The following is a 21,135-nucleotide window of genomic DNA, read 5'->3' as shown; positions in this document are numbered from 1 at the left end:
CATATGGAAAAAAATCACTGAAGAAATTAAATGCTATATTAGAAAATATTTACTAAGTGCAAAAGAAAACAGGAGTAATAGGGGAATAGAGGAACAAAAAGATATGAGACACATAAGAAACAAGCAGTAAAATGGCAAGCCTAAATCCAACTATATCAATAATAACATCAAATGTGATTGAGTTAAGCAATATAATCAAAAGGGCAGATACTGTCCGACTGGATTAGAAAACATCCAACTATATGCTGTCTACAGGAGACACTTTAGATTTAAAGATACGAATAGATTTAAAATAAAAGCATAGAAAAAGACATACCATGCAAAGAGCAGTCACAAAGCTAGAGTGGCTATTTTGATATTAGACAAAATAAACTTTATAACAAAAAATGTTACTAGAAATAAAAAGGGACATTTTGCTTATTTATTTTTAAGACACAGGGTTGTGCTCTGTCACCCAGGCTAGAGTGCAATGATGTGATCATAGCTCACTGCTGCCTCCAATTCCTGGACTCAAGGAATCCTCCAGCCTTAGCCTCCCAAGTAGCTAGGACTACAGGAATCTGCCACCATTCCTGCCTGATTTTCTTTCTGTTTTTGTAGAGATGGGGCCTCACTGTGTTGCCCAGGCTGGTCTTGAGCTCCTAACTTTGGTGATCCTCCTACCTTGGCCTCCCAAAGTGCTGGGTTTACAAGCATGAGCCACAGTGCCTGGCCTAAAAAGGGACATTTTATATTCTTACAAGGGTCAATCCATCCTGAAGATCTAACAGTTGTGTACGTAATAACAGCACCAAATTGCATGAAGCAAAAACTGATGGAAATGAAGAGCGAAAAAGACAATTCAACAATAATTATTAAAGATTACTATACTCAGCTTTCCCTAGTGGATGGAAAACCTAGGCAGATCAATAAGGAAACAGAAGTCTTGAACAACACTGTTGACCAACTAGATTTAATGTATGTCTGTAGAACGCTGTACCCAACAATAGCAGAATATACATTCTTCTCAAATGCACTCAAAGTATTAATCCAACCACAAGGGAGTGAAACTAGAAATCAGTAACAGAAGTAAAATAGAAAATTCAGAAATATGGGGAAATTAAACAGCACACTCCTAAATAAGTCAAAGAAGAAATCAAAAAGGGAATTAGAAAATACTTTGAGATGAATGAAAATGAGGACACAATATACTAAAACTTAAGGGATTCAGCTCAAACAGTTCTTATGGGGAAACTTATAGCTGGAAGTGCCTATCTTAAGAAGAAGAAAGATCCAAAATCAATATCCTAACCCTCCACCTTAAGACATTGGTAAAAGAAGGGCACACTAAACCTAAAACAATCAGAAGAAAGGAAATAAAAGATAAGAGCAGAAATTAGTGAAATAGAGAATAGAAAAACAGTAGAGAAAATTAGTGAAACCAAAAGCTGATTCTTGGAAAAGATCAACGAAATTGACTTAACATTTAAGTAGATTGACCAAGATAAAAGAAAAAAGACACTTGTTATAATCAGAAATGAAAGAGTAGACATTACTATTGACTTTACATAAATAAAAAGAATTATAAAGGAATACTACAAACAGTTGTGTGCTGTTAAGTTGGATAACTCAGATGAAATGGACACATTTCTAGAAAGACATTTACAAAACTGATAAAATAGTCTCAATAGACCTATAACAAAGAGATTGAATTGGTAATCAAAAAAGTATCCTAATTAAAAGCCCAGGCCTAGAAGGCTTCACTGCTAAATTCTACCAGATATTTAAATAGGAATTACTATTCATTCTGTACAAACTCTCCCTAAAGACAGAATAGTAGGGAATACTCTTTAACTTATTCTGTGAGAATAGTATTACGCCAATACCAAAATCAGACAAAGACATGAGCAGGAAAGTACACACCAATATCTTTTATGAATATGGATATAAAAATCCTTGACAAAATATTAGCAAGTGAATTCAGCTGGTATATAAATATAAAAAGGATTACCTATCATGACTAAGTGGGCTTTATCCTAGGAATGTAAGGTTGGTTTAACTTTTGAAATTTATTAATGTAATGTACCATATCAATAGAATAAAAAACAAAAACCACAGGATCATATCAATAGATGAAGAAAAAGCCTTCGACAAAATTCAACACCTTTTTGTGAACAAATGAAACACACAAATTCAAAACAGGAATAGAGTGAAACTTCTCAACTTAATAAACGGCATTTATAGAAAACCCACAGCTAAAATCATGCTTGATGACAAGGATGTCTGCATTCACGACCTTGGTTGAACATTGTACTGGTGGTTATAGCCAGGCCAGTTAGGATAAAAAAATAAATAAAAGGCATCTTGTTTGGAAAGGAGGAAGTAAAAACTAATTGTATTTGCAAATGACATGATCTTGTATATGGAAAATCCTAAGGAATCCACTAAAGCTATTAGAACTAGTAAGTTCAGCAAGATTGCAAGATACAAGATTGATATACAAAAAAATCAATTGTATTTCATGCAGTGAACATCATACAATGAATCAATGAATATCATAAAATAAAACAAATTCTATTTATAGTAGCATCAAAAAGAATAAAATACTTGGTGATTAATTTAACCAAAAAGTGCAGTTTTTACTTTGAAAATTGCAAAACATTGTTGAAAAAATTAAGGAAGATATAAATGAAAAGACATCCCATGTTCATGGATGAAAAGACTTAATATTGTTAAGATGGTCGTACTCCCCAAATTGATCTACACATTCAGTGCAGTCCTTATCAGAATCTCAGGTAACACCTTGAAGAAGTTGACAAGCTGATTCTAAAATTCTTAGGAAATTGCAAAGGAACCCTGAATAGCTGACATAATCTTGAATGAAGAAGAAAGTTAGACAATTCACACTTTCTGATTTCAAAACTTACTACAAAATGGTGGTAATCAAAACAATATGTTACTGATTTAAGGGCAGACATAGAGATCCCCAGAATAAATTCAAGAGCCCAGAAATCATGTGTCTGTGCTCAACTAATTTAGGCAAGGATACTAACACCATGCAGTGAGGACAGAGTGCTGGAGCAACTGGATAGCCACATGCAAAAGGATGAAACTGGGCTCTTACCTCACACCATTTATAAAAATTGACTCAAAATGGATCAAAGACCTAAACGTAAGAGTGAAAACTGTATAACTCTTACAGGAAAACTCTGATTTGACAGCAGATTTTTACGTATCACATTAAAAGCACAAGCAACAAAGGAAAAAACGGATAACTGGACTACATAAACATTAAAAGAATTTGTAAAATACCTTATAAGACAGTGGTCCCTAACCTTTTTGGCACCAGGGACCGGTTTCATGGGAGACAATTTTTCCACAGACCAGGGGAAGGCAGAGCTCAGGTGGTGATGGCAGCAATGGGGAACAGATGTAAATACAAATGAAGTTTTGCTCACTTGCCAGCCGCTCACCTCCTGCTATACGGCTTGGTTCCTAACAGGCCACCAGTACCAGTCTTTGCCCCACGGGTTGGGGACCACAGTAATAAGGTACTTGTATCTAGGATATATAAAAAACTAAACCAAAATGTCCATTAACTGCTGAATGGATAAACAAAATACAGCGGAATACTATTCAGCCATAAAAGCGAATGAAATACTGATATATGCTATAACATAGCTAAACCTTGAGAATATCATACTAAGTGACATGCCAGTCACAAAAGACCACAAATTATATAATTTCATTAAAATGAAATATTCAGAATAAGCAAATCTTTAGACAAAGAAAATAGATAAGTGGTTGCCTAGGGCTTGGGGAATAGAGAGGTGTGATCCCTAAGTGTGTATGGTGCTACTTTTTGAAGTGATGAAAATGTTTTAAAATTGACTTTGGTAGTGGTTGCATATATTTGCAAATATACTTAAAACTGTTGAATATATTCTTTAAGTGAGTGGGTTGTATGATCTTATGAATAATATCTCAATAAATCTTTTAAAGAATAGCTATCTAGAGAATTGGCAGTAAAGGGGCAAGAGTGGTACCAAGGAAAGCAAGGGTAAATGTGCTCTGATTCAGGATGTTTTGAAGGTAGGACTCATTGGTGTTACTATGGGTAAATTAGATACAGAGTATCAGGCAAAGAGAAAAATAGACATTCCTAGATTTTGACCTAGGCTGTTTAGGTAATTGGTAGTAGTGCCATTTGTTGAGATGGGAAAGAAAAAGGGAAGACCAGGATTGGGGCAGGGAAACATGCTAAATTTGAGATGACTGTTAGATGTCTATTTGGAGATGTCAGGTAGTTAGTTGGATGTATGGGACTAATGCTCAGGAAAAGTGGCTGGCATCAACAGTGTATACATGGTATTTAAAGCTATAGCATTTGATGAGATTGCCTGTAATGAGGTAGATACTGAAGAGATGAGTGGTAAGAGTTGGTCTTTGGAGTACTCTACTATTTACAGATTGAGATGAAGAGAAACCAGCAGAGAAGAGTAAGAAGAAATAACTAGTGAGATATAAGGAAAATTAAGAGAGTAGAAAGCCTTGGAAGACAAATGAAGAAAGTATTTCAAGAAAGCAGGAGTGATCAGGTATGTCTGATTCTGCTAAGAGGTTCATTTAGATGGTGACTGAAAAATGACATGATACAGGCCTTGGGCGCCCTCAAGAAGAGGGTTTTTGTTTTTGTTTTAGGAGAGATTGGAGCATTAGGATTAGCGTGGATTGGGTAGTAAATGGGAGGTGAGAAGGAAGTGGCAATAAATATAGACAACTCTTTCAAGAACTTTTGCTATAAAAGAAGGGCAGAGAAATTGAGTGGTAGTTTACAGGGGGATATGGATTCCAGTGAGTGGTTTTAGGACATTTATGAATTTATAGGAATTATTCAGGAAAGAGGATACATTACTAGTACAAAAGAGAATAAAATTTTTGATTAGGCAAAAGGACTTCCTGTGTATAAGTGGAAGAGTTAGCTTAGGAATAGTTTCTGTGCTAGGAAGTAAGATTGCATACAGATACAAATAAAGTAGCCTTCTCTCCTTTTGGATTTCTCCCATTTGAAAATTTTCTTGTGAACTTTTGAAGTAACTCTTTGACTTAGTTTTCTTGTTTCTAATTTGATGAACCATTTATGGTACAGGATAAGGTCTCTCAGGGTGTCCTCTAGACTACTTCTTTCTTGGTCTCTCAATTTATCTTGTTTACCAGAAAGAGATACTTCTAGAGTCACGCACCAAATAATGACATTTCAGTCAATGAAGAACTACATATACAAGGGTGGTCCCATAAGACTATAATACTGTACTTTTACTGTACGTTTTCTATATTTAGATATGTTTAAATACACAATTACTTACCATTGTGTTATAGGTGCTTACAGTATTTAGCACATTAACATGCTGTACAGGTTTGTAGCTTAAGAGCAATAGGCTATACCATATAGCCTAGGTGTATAGTAGGCTATACATCAAGGATTGTGTAAATATACTCTGTGATGTTTGCACAGTGATGAAATCGCCTGACACATTTCTCAGAATGTATCACCATGATTAAACGATGCATGACTGTATTTTGTAGACAAGGAAATTGAGGAACATGTTTTCCCAATTTAAAATGTTTCCTCTGTATGTTTCTGTGTGATTTCAGTACATCTATTCATTATATAGAACTGTTAAGAAGTAATAAGATTATTGTTAAATTTGTAGATCTGTCATCAGGGAAGTTGTAATAGTATTACTGGAGATGTCTTGCTCAGTGGTGCTCACTCTTTTTTTGAAACCTTGTTTGTTTTCTCAGCTTCTAGTAGAGGGACCAACAAAATGATTTTAAAAAGAAACAAAAGATTTGTAGAACATCTTGTTTGCCATTTCAGTGTGATATAATATGAAATTTAATAAATTCCAAGAATTTCAGGGGGTTTCCTTTATTTTTGTGTTGGTGCTAAAATTTATGCTTGGAACATGCACATAAAAGTAGAACCGTGAGCCAGGTGCAATAGTTTATGCCTGTAGTCCCAGCTACTTGGGAGGCTGAGGCAGGAGGATGAATTGAAGTGACGAGTTTGAGGCTGCAGCGCTCAGTGATCACACCTGTGAATAGTCACAACATTCCAGCATGGAAAACATAGTGAGACCCCATCCCTAAAAACAAACAAACTGAAGTAGAACCATGCATTGGGTTTATTTTTTTTATATTTTGGCATATTATTGGTGTACAAATGTTTAGGTTACATATATTGCCCTTGCCCCACCCAAGTTAGAGCTTCAAGCATGTCCATCCCGCAGATGGTGCGCAACATATCCACTAGGTGTATATGTACCCATCCCCATGTATTGGGTTTAGAAAACACATTTTAAAAGTCTATCACTTTTCCACCCCAGAAGTTCGAATTGAGTGTTTTGTTGAACATTTCTTTGACAGCTAGTAATCTATCACAGGATAAGAACTCCAATTTTGGAAATATGATCACCTAGACAGCCTAAAAATGTCCTAATATAAAATAATTAGGAAAGCTGGGTGAAATGTAACACAACCTCTGTCAGTTGCTTAACTGTATTCATAAGAAAAGTAATGCAAATCTTTAAGGAACACAAAGAACTGAAAGTTGAAACTATACTTATGAGCTGACACTGGGGCTACACTGGAGAATTTGCTGCTCTTTATAACCATGGTGCTTGGATTTTGACAGCTAAGTTGAACAAGAGATGAGGACTTCAGGTTTGAGAGAAAGCAGCATTGGAACTGAGATCTCACAAACCATCCTCAAGGGCTATATCCTAACTGAAAGGCTTGGGGGGAGGTGGAATCTGCCTATAGTTACAGGAAGAAAGTAAGGAAGCTTGTATTTCATAGCTTGGACACTGGTTTAGAGGGGAGTCTTACTGAGAATTTGTGCCCATAGCCTTACCGTCACATGCCTTTGGGGTTTAAATTTACACTATCTGCATATTCCTTGGCTGGTATTATAATACTCTTGGGGCACCTTATAGAAACAATTGCAAAACTACTCTGGAAGAACATACTTGTCACCAAGGCTCTGTGGTATTCCCACAGATAACCCTGAAAAAGAAGAGCACACAGTCCAAAATTTACAAATATATACAAAGAACAGTTCACTGTGTGCAAGTCAGCAAACCCCAGCAGGATTGAATCCCACCAGAACTCAGGCATTAGAATTATTAGGTAGAACCTTTAAGGTAAATTCGATTAAAATAATTAAAGACTTAAAAGTTTGAAAACATTAGAAAAGAACAAAATTATCAAAAAATAAAAGATTAAGAAAACTAAAAACAGAATTTCTACAGTGAAATTTAGAGCTAGTGAAATTCAGAGTACAGCAGATGTGTCAAACAGCTAATTACACGTGGCTGAAGAGAGAATCAAATACCTGGAAAATGAGTCTGAGGAATTTGTCCAGAAGATAGCATTGAAAGATAATAAAATATGAAAGAGCAGTTAAGAGACATGAAAATTAAGATGAGAAGTACCAACGTATATCTAAGTGTTCCATAAGAAGAAAATGGGGGAGAAGGAAATACTTGAGGAGATAATAGTTGAATATTTTCCAGAAGTGATAAAAGACATAAATCCTCAGCTTCAAAGAACGTAGTGAGTCCCATGAGGGATGGTAATGAAACTGAGAAACATCACAGCCAGAGAGAAGATAGTAAAAGGCTGAATGAGAATGGGGAGGAATTTGACATGTAGTGCTTGTCCTCATGATGCTTATAGCTTAGGGTAAATGACAGGTTTTTTGTTGTTGTTGTTTGAGACACAGTCTCTCTCTGTTGCCCAGGCTACAGTGCAGTGGCATCAGCGTAGCTCACAGCAACCTCAAACTCCTGGGCTCAAGCAATCCTCCTGCCTCAGCCTCCTGAGTAGCTGGGATTACAGGCATGCACCACTATGCCTGGCTAATTTTTTCTATATATATTTTTAGTTGTCCAGTTAATTTCTTTCTATTTTTTTAGTAGAGATGGGGTCTTGCTGTTGCTCAGGCTGGTCTCAACTCCTAAAGCTCAAACGATCTGCCCACCTTGGCCTCCCAGAGTGCTAGGATTACAGGCGTGAGCCACCACACCCAGCCTAGATGACAGTTTTAAAAAATCTTGTTGCAGTTTCTACTAGTCTTTGTAACAAATTACCTCAAGATTTAGTAGTTTAAAACAATTTTTTATGATTTTGTGGATTAACTGGGTGGTTTTTGCTGATCTTGCTTGGGCTCATGCAACTTCATTCATCTGGTGGGTTGGATCAAGACTGGGCTGGCTAGGACTCCCTCTTCATGTAGTCTTTTGTCTTGGGCTTCTTCTCAGTGTGGTGATCTTAGGGTAGGAGTAGCATCTGTAAGTCCTCTTAAAGCTGAGGCTTAGAAATTGTACCATGTTCTGTTCAAAGCAAGTGACAAGGCCAGTCTAGATTCAAGGGTTTGGGTAAATATACTTCTTGATGGAAAAGCTGTGGAGATTTTGTGGCCATATTTAATTTTCAACATTAATGTAGTGAAATGGGTGCTATAATAAAGGTGAACAAAGGTTGAACAGAGGATAGAAACCTAACTCAGGATAGGGGGAAGAGTCAGGGAAGGCTTCTTGCAGTGGTTAGTGCTTTAGGTAAGCCCTTTAAAGAAAAGTGTTATGTGATGGTTTAGTCACAGAAAACACAGGTATTTTACTTAAAATATTTTGACAACTCATATCAAAATCTGAGAACTTTTCATAAAATCAGAACCTGTTGTGTTTTCTCCATCCTACTGATGACTTTAAGTTCCTCTGAAGTAGGAATCTTTTTTTTTTTTTACCAAAATTTGCAACTGGGTTTATTTTATTTTATTATTTATTTATATTTCAGAATACTGGCTGGGCTCAGTGGCTCATGCCTGTAATCCTAGCACTCTGGGAGGCGGAGACGGGCAGATCAATTGAGGTCAGGAGTTCGAGACCAGAATATTACAGGGATACAAATGTTTAAGTTACGTATATTGCCTTTGCCCCACCGAAGTAGGAATCTTAGGAATCTTAGCTGTTCGTCAAAGATACTCTGTAAATGTTGGTTGGGGGTATATTGTTGAGCTAGTATTTCTTAGGCAGAAAGGTTAGAGAATTTTTTAAACTGTTTAATCCTCATAGAGTTTTCTTCTTTAAAAATTTAATTGACGTTATTTAGTTGGAAGGAAGTTGACAAGCTTTGTTAAAATAGCTAGCAGATAACAGAAGTCACTCCATCTCACTTAGTAATGACTAATCTTTTGGCAGTTTCTGATATTACTTGTTTTAGAATCTGGTAATTTTGTCCTCTGTAATGCAGACGTTTTATTCAGCAAGCGAAATTATTGAACCATGAACTCATCTTATTTAAAGGGGTGAGAGTGGTGGTGGTGGAGACACATCAGTAAATGTGTTGGCATGATACAGTTCCTCCTGTGCTAAAACATAGGTATGAGCAGAACTGTGTGAGAACATAATTGTTGCCTGAAGGAAAAAAAAAGGGTTATATACCACCATAGGTAATAGTTGAGCAAAGCCTTAAATAATTTAGAATGTATCATAAAAAGAAATGAGTCTATGGCTTGTGGTAAGATCTAGAAACTTGAAAGGATATAGTCAGGACTATGGCATATAGTATAATTGATTGTTTGCTTTCCTTTTTCTCCCAAGATGCAAATAGCCTTTTTCATTTGTTTTCTTTAATTATAAAAATAATGTGTGTTTGATACAGAAAATCAGACTATAAGAAAAGTAAGTAAAACCCAGCCCATAATCTCATTATTTGGTGAAATTGTTTTTCTTCAGTTGACTTTTCAGGATGATTCACAAGCTTCTGTTTTTCCCCTTCCTTTTTTTTATCTTAAAGTAATATTAGTAATGCCTGTTGATGACTTTAGACTATTTTTTGGTCCTTCATATAGTTTCTTAAAGAGATGAATAATCAGAACAGCTACAGTTTATAAAGTGAAGCACAAACAAATTTGGTGATTTATCAGACTACAGAATGAGTATCTGAGCTGAATTGAGATTACTAATTAAATCTTCAAATCTCCACATTGAACTTTTGGTTATTTTGTGCCTTGCATTCTGACAAAACTAAGGTTTATGTATTAAATACTTATTTCCTAATTGCTCAACTTTTACACTGAAGCTGAGCACAATTACTTAGTTTGAACCATTTTCATTTATATTTTCACTGCAGTAGGAGAGAAGTAGGAACTGCAGATCATCAGAAATTTGTCTTTAATTTTCTTATCATCTAGGGATTTCTCAAGCACAAACTGTCACCTCCTGTTTTCTTGAGGGCCTAAATATCCCCCAGAGAAGCGTTCCAAACTGTCCTAAAGCAGCTGTGTATAACTGGCAGATCAAGTGGGGCCCACTTGGTATTGTTGCAGTGAAGGGAAACGGGCTATAAAATTAGAAGTAGAAAATTGAGACCAGGGAATGACTCTAAATGTTGCTTTTGGAACATTTTGTCCTTTGGTTCTGTAAATACAGTTTTGCTCTCAAGAAAATAGACTCGTAGCCAATTCTACCATATAAGTTATTACCTTTATTTAATATGTTTAGAAAGGACAAATGTTATTCTAATATGCTTCTTTTGCACATGAATAATTGGTGGGTTAGTGTTCTCTGGACCATCAAAAGTGGAACTTTTAAGTTACTGTTTTTCAAAGGCCAACTCTAGTAGGTGGGTTAGAGTTTATTTAGAAAGAGCTGAGAGTGAGATGGGAGAATACTAACACTTATTGTACGCTTACTAATTGGCAGGTATTGTGATGTCAGAATTAAATGAAATAATAGCTATAAAAACCACATGATACAGTGCCCAATAATCATTAATATCGCATCAAACCCTTCTAACAATCCTGTGAGATAGATACTAACATCCTCATTTTAGAGATATTGGTGGTTCCCAGAGGTAACTTGCCCTCAGCTACAGAGCTAGTGTCAGAGTGATGTCCCAAACCGAGGTCTGCCTTACTTGGGAGTCCAAGTATGTCTACTGAGTTCACTTGCATAGGCTACACACAGTATAGTCCTAGAGTGTGCCATTGAAATAATCTATGTGGTGACTGGTACCTCCTGGAGTTGTGCCACGTGCAAGTTCTGAACCCAGAATTTTTTACTATCACCCTGCTTTGTAAGCAGAATTATGAGTAAATCATTCACTATATAGTCTCCATCCTTGCAAACATTTATATCACATGTTTATAGTACCTGGTATCGCTTCTTGGTGATATGTGTGTTTATAGTACCTGCCAAATACTAAATTGGCTACTTTATGCTTACTGTTTTCTTTCTCAGTTCAGGACTGTTTCCTAAAGAACTGTTCCTTCCTTTTAATGTAGATTACATGGAGATGAACACAAATCTAAATGTAACCTTTAGTTGTACTATTCATACATATTTGTTTTGCTTTTTTATCTTATATTTGTGCTAAATTACATTAGAAGTCTTTGTTGGACTTCAAAATAAAGAATATTTGTGTTTTGCAGTATGCTCTTTGGTCTCAGTATTATTGTAAATGTTAAACTTTAATGACACTTGCTAAGAATAATAGGAAATGATGGTATTTGTTTTTTAGTTTTTTAGTAAATAAAGCTGAAATCATTCTGATTTTTTTAGTAGTAAACCAAAATTTGTAGACTATCCAGTATCCAAATTGGATAAAATCATACAGCTTTGGCTTCCATTCTTTGCGTTTATAAAATTCAGTTTAGGAAACATGTATTTTAGATGTACTCTGTACCAGTCACTGTCTGAAGCTTTGAGGATGTAAAGATAACTTAAACAGTCTCTGTCCAGTCTAGTTCAAGGGACCAACTAAACAAATATTTTCTAAAACAAAGAACAATGCTAGAATAAGCATGCATGATAATATTATGGTAGCCCTGAGGAAGGAGTGATTAAACCTTGTCTAGAGGGATTAAGATCTCCCAGAGGAGATAACAGAATTTAAGGTTGGCCTTAAAGAGCACACAGGAGAAGGGGAATACGGCTTTACAGGAAAGAGAACAGTCCATGCAAAGTATGGATGCTTGGAAGTTTATGGAGTGTCCTGGGAAAGTTGAGTAATTTGATGTGACTAAGTGACTGGAAAGATAGGTTGAGCAGAGTTGTGAAAAGACTCCTAGAACATACTTATGAATTTGGGCTTTATTCTGTGGGCATTGAGGAACCATGGAAGGATTTAAAAATAAGGCAGTGCTTGATCAGAACTAAGATTTGCAATTATAACTTGAATGACCATATGAAAGAGGGGAGAGAGAAAGAAGGCAGGGAGACTACTAACTTTGCAGTAGGCTTATATAAAATTAAAGAGGCTGTGCTAGGGTATTAGCTATGCAGAGAGAAGAATGGAAAAATTAAGCAGTTAAGCAAGAATCAGTAGGATTTGCATTGTGTGGGAATGACAGAAGTCAAGAATGATTGTGATTCTTCCTTTGGCCATAGAGTAGAGGGTAACACAATTTATTGATTTAAAAAAGGATGCAGAAAGAGGATCAGGCAGTGGGTTAAGTTTTAGAGTAAATTTTGAGTGTTCAGCTGAAGGTAGGTATCCAGTAGACAGTTGAGGAAGGGATTTTAGATATAGATTTGGGATTGTTTGTATATTGTTGGAAATAGATCCATTTGGTGGCCCAGGAAAGTCTGTAACGTGAGGCTAATGCCAAAGACAAAATCCTGGATGAACACCTTTTGAGGGGAAAATAGAAAAAAGAAACAGTTGTGTTCTTAAATTGCATCTTTTGTGCAAACCATATTTTTTCTATTTTAAGTCAGGTTTGTTTATTGAGGTGAAATTTATACAAATGCAACCCTTTTAGGTGTACAGATCTGAGTTTTAACAAATGTAAAACTCTCATGTAACCACTACCACAGTCAAGATAGAGAATACTTTGATTACTCAAAAGAGTCTCTTTGTGCCTGTCTATAGTCATTCCTCTACCTGCCCTATTCCTAGTCCCCGGCAACCGGTGATCTGATTTCTGTCACTAAAGTTTTGCCTTTTCCAGAATATTAGGTAAATGGAATCATACAATATGTAGCCTTTGTGTCTGGGTTTTGTTTTTCTTTTTTTTTTTACATGGACTAATGCTTTTGAGATTCATTCGTGTTATTGTGTGTATTACTATTATAGTAGTTCATTCCTTTTTATTGCTGAGTAGTATTCTGTTTTGTAGATACATAGCAATCAATTTGTTTATCCATTCACCAGTTGATAAACATTGGATTGTATTCAGTTTTTGGTGATTATGAATAGTGCTACTATTAACATTTGCAAGCATGTCTTTGTGTAGACATGTTTTTATTTTTATTGTGTGAATACCTAGAAGTGAGTCATACGGTAAGTGTAATATTAATATTTAACTTTATAAAACCTTATAAAAACAACTCACATGATTATACCATTTTGCATTCCCACTAGCAGTGTGTGAGAGTTTTCCAGTTGCACCACATCCTTGCCAGCCCTTGGTTTGCCAGAGTTGTTTTGTTTTGAATTTTAGCCATTTTTATAGGTGTATAGCAGCATCCTATTGTGGTTTCAGTTTCCTTAATGGCTAATGATGTTCTGATGTTGAGTTTCTTTTCATGTGCTTATTTGCCACCTGTATTCCTTCTTTGGTGAAATGCCTTTTTTTTTTAATTGGGTTGCTTGTTTTCTTATTATTGAGTTGTGAGAGTTCTTTATATATTCTGGACATAAGTCCTTCATCAGATATATGATTTGCAAATATTTTCTCCAAGTCTTTGGCTTGTCTTTTCATTGTCTTAACAGTTTCTTTTGAGCAGAAGTTTTTTTTTTTTTTTTTTTTGGAGACAGAGTCTCACTTTGTTGCCCGGGCTAGAATGAGTGCCGTGGCATCAGCCTAGCTCACAGCATCCTCAAACTTCTGGGCTGAAGCAATCCTACTGCCTCAGCCTCCCAAGTGGCTGGGAATACAGGCATGCCACCACCATGCCCGGCTGATTTTTTCTATATATATATTTTTAGTTGTCCAGATAATTTCTTTCTATTTTTAGTAGAGACGGGGTCTCGCTCAGGCTGGTCTCGAACTCACGACCTCGAGTGATCCACCCACCTCGGCCTCCCAGAGTGCTAGGATTACAGGCGTGAGCCACCATGCCCGGCCATGCAGAAGTTTTTAATTTTGATAAAGTCCATTTTCTCAAGTTTTCCTTTTATGGTTCATACTCTTTGTGTCCTAAGAAATCTTTGTTTCCTAAGATCACAAAGAGTTCTCCTATGTTTTCTCTGTAAGTTTTACAGTGTTGAGATACATTTAGGTCTGCACTCCATGTTGAGTTAATTTTTATATATGATGTGAAATACTGGTTGAGATTCATGTTCTTGCATATGGTTTTCAGGTTAATTGTTCCACACCATTTGTTTCTTTATTACCTTTTCTGCATTGCATTACCTTGACAACTTTATCAAAAATCACTTGGCCATATATGCGCATTTTGTTTCTGGACTCTATACTGTTCCATTGATCTATGTATCTTCACTAATACCACAATATTTTGATTGCTTTACCTGAAACTACATTTATTTTAGAGATGATTGTGGTGTCTGTTAGGAATGCTGTTGGCAGCAAGGAAGAGAAAACCCTACTAATAAAGGGTTTATTTTTCTGCTATAACAAGAAATCTAGATATAAGCAGTTGCTAGTTCGTTTAAGCTATTCATCTATACTAAAGTCAACAAACTGTACCCTACTGGTGTATGCTGGCCTGCCACCGGTTTTTGTAAATAAAGTTTAATTGGAATATAGCCATGCTTGTTTGTTTACACAGTGTTTGTGGCTTCTTTTCTGGTACAAAGTCAGTGTTGAGTCATTGGAACAGAGACTATATGTATATGGCCTGCAAAGCCTAAGGTATTTGTTTTGGAGCCCTCTATAGAATAAGTTTTTTAACTCCTGATCTGTATCATTAATGACCCAATTTCTTTCATCCACTAATTTGTTTTTGGCTTATTGACTTTTCTTATGTCACTTCATTGTCATCGGATGTCCAACATGGTTCCATATTCATATTCCAAGACAAGAAGAAAAGGGATAAAGAGATGGCACTGATCATGTTTGTTTCTTTTATCAAGAAAAGCAACAGTCTTCAGAAGTCTCCCCAGCCAACTTCTGTTTATATCTCAATGGCTAAAATTATGTTATATGGTAAACCATAGCTGTAAAAGAGGTTGAAAACTGAATACTGACTTTCCCAGACTCTCTAGTGGAAGTAGGCAAATGCCAAGTCTCAGCCAGTCCTTTTATCATGACATGCCATTGACATTAGAAATTAAAGGAACTATCTAAGTTCCTAGCCCAGTAATTCTCAAACTGTATTGCATATGAACATCTCATGGGATGCTTGTTTAAAATGTAGATTCTTGGGGCCCACCAACAGAGGTTTTTCTTAGGTGGAGCCAAAGGATTTGCATTTTCAGAAAATGCCACAGATCATTTTGACGCCTGTGTGGACCTTTTGAAAAATAACCATGTTGGCATTTTAGTTGGGATTTTTGATATGGGGCAGTGTTTCTCAATCCTGGCTGTATATCAGAATTGCCTGTGGAGGTTCTTAAAAATGCATATGCCCAGGCTTTCTCTGGGAGACTGATTTATTTGTGAAGGTGGAAGGTGAGGGACAGAAGGAAGAACATGTATTTGAATTTTAACTTAATACTGGTAATTCTGTTGCACAGCCATGGTTAAAAAACATTAAGATTGTTTCTCAGAGTGCAGTCCCAAGACTAGCAGCATCTCTGTCTCCTGGGAACTTTTTAGAAATGCAAATTATCAGGCCCCATCCAAGACTTGCTTAATTAGCAACTCAGGTAGGGCCCAACTGTCTGTTTCAACAAGCTCTCCAGGCAGCACAATTCACAATTGCAAAGATGTGGAAACAATCCAAGTGCCCATCAATACATGAATGGATTAATAAAATGTGGTATATGTATACCATGGAGTTCTACTCAGCTATAAGAAACAATGGTGATATACCACCTCTTGTATTTTCCTGGATAGAGCTGAAACCCATTCTACTAAGTGAAGTATCCCAAAATGGAAAAATAAGCACCACATGTACTCACCATCAAATTGGTTTCACTGATCATCATCTAAGAGCACATTTAGGAATAACATTAATTGGGTGTTGGGCAGATGTGGGGGGAGGGGATGGGTGTATACATACAGAATGAGTGCGATGCTCACCGTCTAGGGGATGGACATGCTTGAAGCTCTGATTGCCGGGGGGTGGTTAAGGGGAATATACATAACCTAAACTTTTGTACCCCCATAATATGCTGAAATAAAAACAAAAAAAAAAAAACAAGCTCTCCAGGTGATTCTATTGCATACCAAAGTTCAAGAACCTTGAAAGGCATTGCTGACTGTTTCCCAGCTTTGCCTAGACAAAATTAATTGACTGTCTTAAAAAAAACACAAAACTTAATTGATTAAAGTATGTGTACTACTACATTGTAATGTAGTAATTTTGGAACTGGATTGAACGTTCACAAATGATCTAACACAGTAATTGTTGTGTACTGTATTTGACCTAATTATCCAAGACATTTGTTAGGTTACTATTTTTAAACAGCTCTTGATAATCAACAGTTTTGTGTGTACACATTACTTTTTCCTAGCTTTTAAGGAAGAGTTAAGGAAATTGAAGACAGTTCTTGTATTTATAAAATTTATAAACTAAGGAAGAATGTAAGGTTAAAAATGCATGAACACAAAAGACAAATGTATAAACGTGTTTTCTTTCAGAGTTTAGCTATATTTCTGTGATTGGTGAATATATTACAGTGTAGGCAGCCTATCTAAAATAAATTGGATTCACTTAGCTCATATGCCAAAGAGCAAAAGAGTACTTCATAGGATCTAAAATGTCTTTCTTCAATTCAGTTTGCCTTCCCAATTGTAATTATTAATTGCTTCAAGATGGAATCTAATATCTTCTCTCCATCTGTTTCTAGGAAGCTGTAACTCTCCTACTGTATGTTATTTCTCCTTACCCTTGGAAAAGTTAGTTTAGCTTCATTTGGGCTATGTTTTGCTTACTCTAGGTGATACAGTATTCTCTAGTTTTGAGAAAAGAAGTTAATTGGAACAAAGCTCTGGTTTGATATTTAGGTACTTTAAAAACTTTTTAAGCCAGGCACAGGAATATGTGCCTATAGTCCTAGCTACTTGGGGGAGGCTGAGGCAGTAGAATCACTTGAGCCCAGGAGTTCAAATCCAGCCTGGACAACAAAGTGAGACCCTGTCTTTAAGAATAAAAAAAGTTTTAAAGCAGAACTTCTGAAAAAAAGAAATTCAATTGCAGTTGTGGTATATAGAATCAGGCTTAACAACGAGTTAAAATTACTAGACCCATTAGCAATAACTCCAAATATAAAATGAAGTTCACAGAAACAAAAGTTGTCATTGAAGCAAGAGGCCTTTATTTCCAAGGCAAGAGTAGTTGAAGTGTGAAGATTTCTTTGGTAAAATGTTGGCAAAAAAGACTTGACTGTTTCTCAATTATAACTTACAGCCCCGAGAGACTTGAAGTTTATTGAGTTATGAAAACTCAAAATAATAAACATGTGTGAACTGGGTTTCTTGGTAGCCCAGAGGAACCTCTATTATTGGAATTTTGCTTCCTGTGTTAATTTTATTGCATAGACCTCATTGTTAAAGATAATTTCATAGGCCCACTCATTTTAAGTTTTTGTCAGTTTTAGTCTTCAGAAAGCCTTGTAAGTCCATCCCCCTTTTTTCTCATGACTTCCTTTTTCTAATTCAATTCTTTTGTTAATTTTTGTAGTATTTCTAGAATAAGCATTAGTGGGTCACTTGTCATTTTCCTTAGCATTAGGCAGTCTCCACTCATTTACTTCCTTGTTGAGCAACTAATAATAAGCCATCATGACTCTAAAAAAAAAAAACTTGGCATTATTCAAATAGAGTGCTTTTATTCTTCAGGACTATTTTATACATTCACCTCATCTTCATTTAAGTTTCTCAGAACTTTAAGAGAACCTGTTATATTCAGAGAAGTCTCCCTCAGAAATATAGGAGCCATATAGCACGAGTGGTAAAATATATGTGGAAATTTATTGCCTAATAGGTTTATGTTTCTGTTGATAACTTTTGGGAACAAGCACATTTTTCCTTTGTTGTTAAGGGTAAGGGAAGCTACTAAAGATATTCCTTTTAAAAGTATTATTTCCCATCAGACAAATAAAATTACAAATATTTTAATTGTTGGTATTGTAGGATACTGTAGGAAACTTCAATAACATTGGCAGGCTATCACATGTATTTCTGAATATTAGTCTGAAATTCACTATACTTTTTCATGAAAAACTGTGAAGTAAGAGAGCAGCTGCGGCCCTTATTTGTTGCAGATCTTGATTTATTCTATTTTTTAAAAACATTCAGCAGATATCTTTATCAAAAGAAATGCTAATGATTTCTTTAGAATGTGGACCCATTTTAATCAGTACTGGCCTCTCTTTCTCACTTTGCTGATTGCTTGTATTTATGACCCTTAGATTGTAGGGAATGGAAGTGAACAGCAGCTGCAAAAAGAGCTAGCAGATGTGCTGATGGATCCTCCAGTGGACGACCAGCCAGGGGACAAGGAGCTTGTGAAAAGGTCACAACTGGATGGTGAAGGAGATGGGCCGCTTTCTAGTCAGCTCTCAGCTTCATCTACCATTAACCCTGTGCCATTAGTAGGGCTCCAAAAACCAGAGATGAGCCTGCCAGTGAAACCTGGACAAGGAGGTTAGGATTGCTGCATTGCTTGCATAACTGAAGGTTATTGTTTTTAATATTTGAGTGTCCACCTTATACCAGGTTTGATTCAGAGCAAACATAAACCATTATCTATATTCTTAAGAATCTCCAGATTCTAGATCTAGGGGAATGTGAGAGGAGTAAATATACGTACCATTCTGATTTCCCTTTAAATGTGTTTCATTTGTACCAAAGAGAGCGAAACCATAGCTAAATGACACTGAGGGAGGTTTTTATTTTTCCCCAGAATGCTTAAAGATTTTTCCAGGAAAGAAGGAATTTGGGTACAACGTTGGAGAAATAGAGGGACATTTCTTGGTGAATAGATGTTTGCTCCAGGCCTGTAGAATTCTATGAGAGTAGTTGCCAAGGTGAAAAATGGAGACAAGAACAAGGGACAGAAAGGCATAGCAGGAAGGGGGGAAAAGGACAATTTAAAGGCTCATTTGGGAAAGTGCCATGTTAAAACTGTAGGCGCTATTGGGAAAGGGAAAGCAAGGGTTTGAGAGATCATAGTAAAGTGGCTAAGATGATAAATGAGAGAAATAATTATAATACTGCAAATCAGAGATAGGATTTTTTAGGGTGGAAAAATACTAAATGTGTATTTCACCTAAATATAAATTATAAAGTCAAGACAAATTAGAAGAGGCATAAAAGTAAATCAGATCTGAATCTGATTGGGATTGACTCTTGTAGCAATACAGGTTGAGTATCCCTTATCTGAAATGCTTGGGACCAGAAGTGTTTCAGATTTCAGGTTTTTTTTGGATTTTGGAATATTTACATTACACTTACTGGTTGAGCATCCCAAATTCAGAAATTTGGAATCTGAAATGCTCTAGTGATCATTTGCTTTGAGTGTCATGTGGGCACTCAAAAAGTTTTGGATTTTGGATCATTTCATGTTTTAGATTCTTGAATTTGAGATAACCAACCTGTACTTAAATCTTAAATCATAAACATCATGACAGAGTTCTGTGTGAGATTTCTGGTTTCATGGGCATTTCTTGTGGGATATGGCAGATTATGTTGTTATTACTTAACTTGAGATCCTAAATGTTACTTGCAGATTTTTACTTGCTGTTCATGTTAACAGAATATCAAGGTGAAGATAATCATTTCCTTCTTTCAGATTCTGAAGTGTTAAGTCCTTTCACACCAGTAGCAGATGAGGACAGCGTAGTTTTCAGTAAACTAACTTATTTAGGCTGTGCCTCAGTAAATGCTCCCCGGAGTGAAGTGGAAGCCTTAAGGATGATGTCCATCTTAAGAAGCCAGTGTCAGATTTCACTAGATGTAACCCTCTCAGTGCCGAATGTATCTGAAGGAATCGTGAGGTGAGACCAGCTTCTTGAAATATTTTTTAAAATTGCATTAGATCTCCAACCTGTTGTTTTAGATGGCAGTAGTAGTGAATCAAATGTTATTTGATTCATGTTTAATTTATCTGGCACTTATGTCTTCTAAGGATTGTGACCTTCATGAAAAATGGTCATTCATTTGTAAGTTTTTCATACTCTCCACACTCTAATCATGGGTAGCGCATTAGAAATTTAAATGTTTTGAGAATAAATGAAATATATTGACCTGAGAGTCTGCCTAACAAATGAATTTATATTTTCCGTGTTCCTTCGGTGAAAATACTGGCTGGACATATTAGTTCAAAATGGCATTTCATGTTGATTTTAGAAATTACAAAAATTTATTGGTAAATATTAATTATGCCATTACAGTCCCTTAATTTTGGTTTTTTATATTTTGTTTTATTTTTTATTTTTGAGAGAGTCTCACTCTGTTGCCTGGGCTAGAGTGCTGTGGTGTCAGCTTAGCTCACAGCAACCTCAAACTGCTGCGCTCAGGCAATCCTTCTGCCTCAGCCTCCCGAGTAGCTGGGACTACAGGCATGTGCCACCATGCCCGGCTAATTTTTTCTATATATATTTTTAGTTGTCCAGCTAATTTCTTTCTATTTTTAGTAGAGATGGGGTCTCACTCTTGCTCCGGCTGGTCTTGAACTCCTGAGCTCAAAGGATCCACCCGCCTTGGCCTCCCAGAGAGCTAGGATTACAGGCGTGAGCCACTGTGCCCGGCCTGTCCCTTAATTTTTTAAGATGAGAAAACTGAGGCACAGAGTAGCCTCTAGAAATGGCTATTGTTTATCCTAACTAGAACAAATAACACCAATTATAGATAGCCAGTCAAATGTCTGTATGAACTAGCTAATGCAGAATTGCTAAATAATCTTGTTGAATGCAGCCAAAATAAAATAACTTTTTTCCCTATTACTAAAAATACACACTTATTTCAAAAAAACTAAAACACAAAAAATTTTTTTAAAAATCCCCTTAATTCTACAT

The 21,135-nt window shown here is 36.1% G+C and overlaps 1 protein-coding gene across 5 annotated transcripts in view; it reads left to right on the top strand.

Moving 5' to 3' along the window:
- RABGAP1 (RAB GTPase activating protein 1) overlaps positions 1-21,135 on the top strand; it is a 153,508-nt gene that overhangs the window by 27,019 nt on the left and 105,354 nt on the right. For 4 of the 5 annotated variants that reach the window (XM_045563820.1, XM_045563818.1, XM_045563821.1 and 1 more), the window contains 2 exons: positions 18,529-18,763; positions 19,911-20,115. The exons of the other annotated variant lie outside the window; for it this stretch is intronic. In XM_045563820.1, coding sequence (XP_045419776.1) covers positions 18,529-18,763; positions 19,911-20,115 — 440 coding nt within the window. The remainder of the gene's footprint in view (positions 1-18,528; positions 18,764-19,910; positions 20,116-21,135) is intronic. 5 annotated transcript variants of the gene reach the window in all.

The sequence above is a fragment of the Lemur catta genome, chromosome 10, assembly GCF_020740605.2.
Source record: "Lemur catta isolate mLemCat1 chromosome 10, mLemCat1.pri, whole genome shotgun sequence".
In the NCBI taxonomy this organism is placed as follows: Eukaryota; Metazoa; Chordata; class Mammalia; order Primates; family Lemuridae; genus Lemur; species Lemur catta.
Note: the sequence above shows the minus strand (reverse complement) of the source record. Positions and strands in the feature narration are given on the sequence as shown.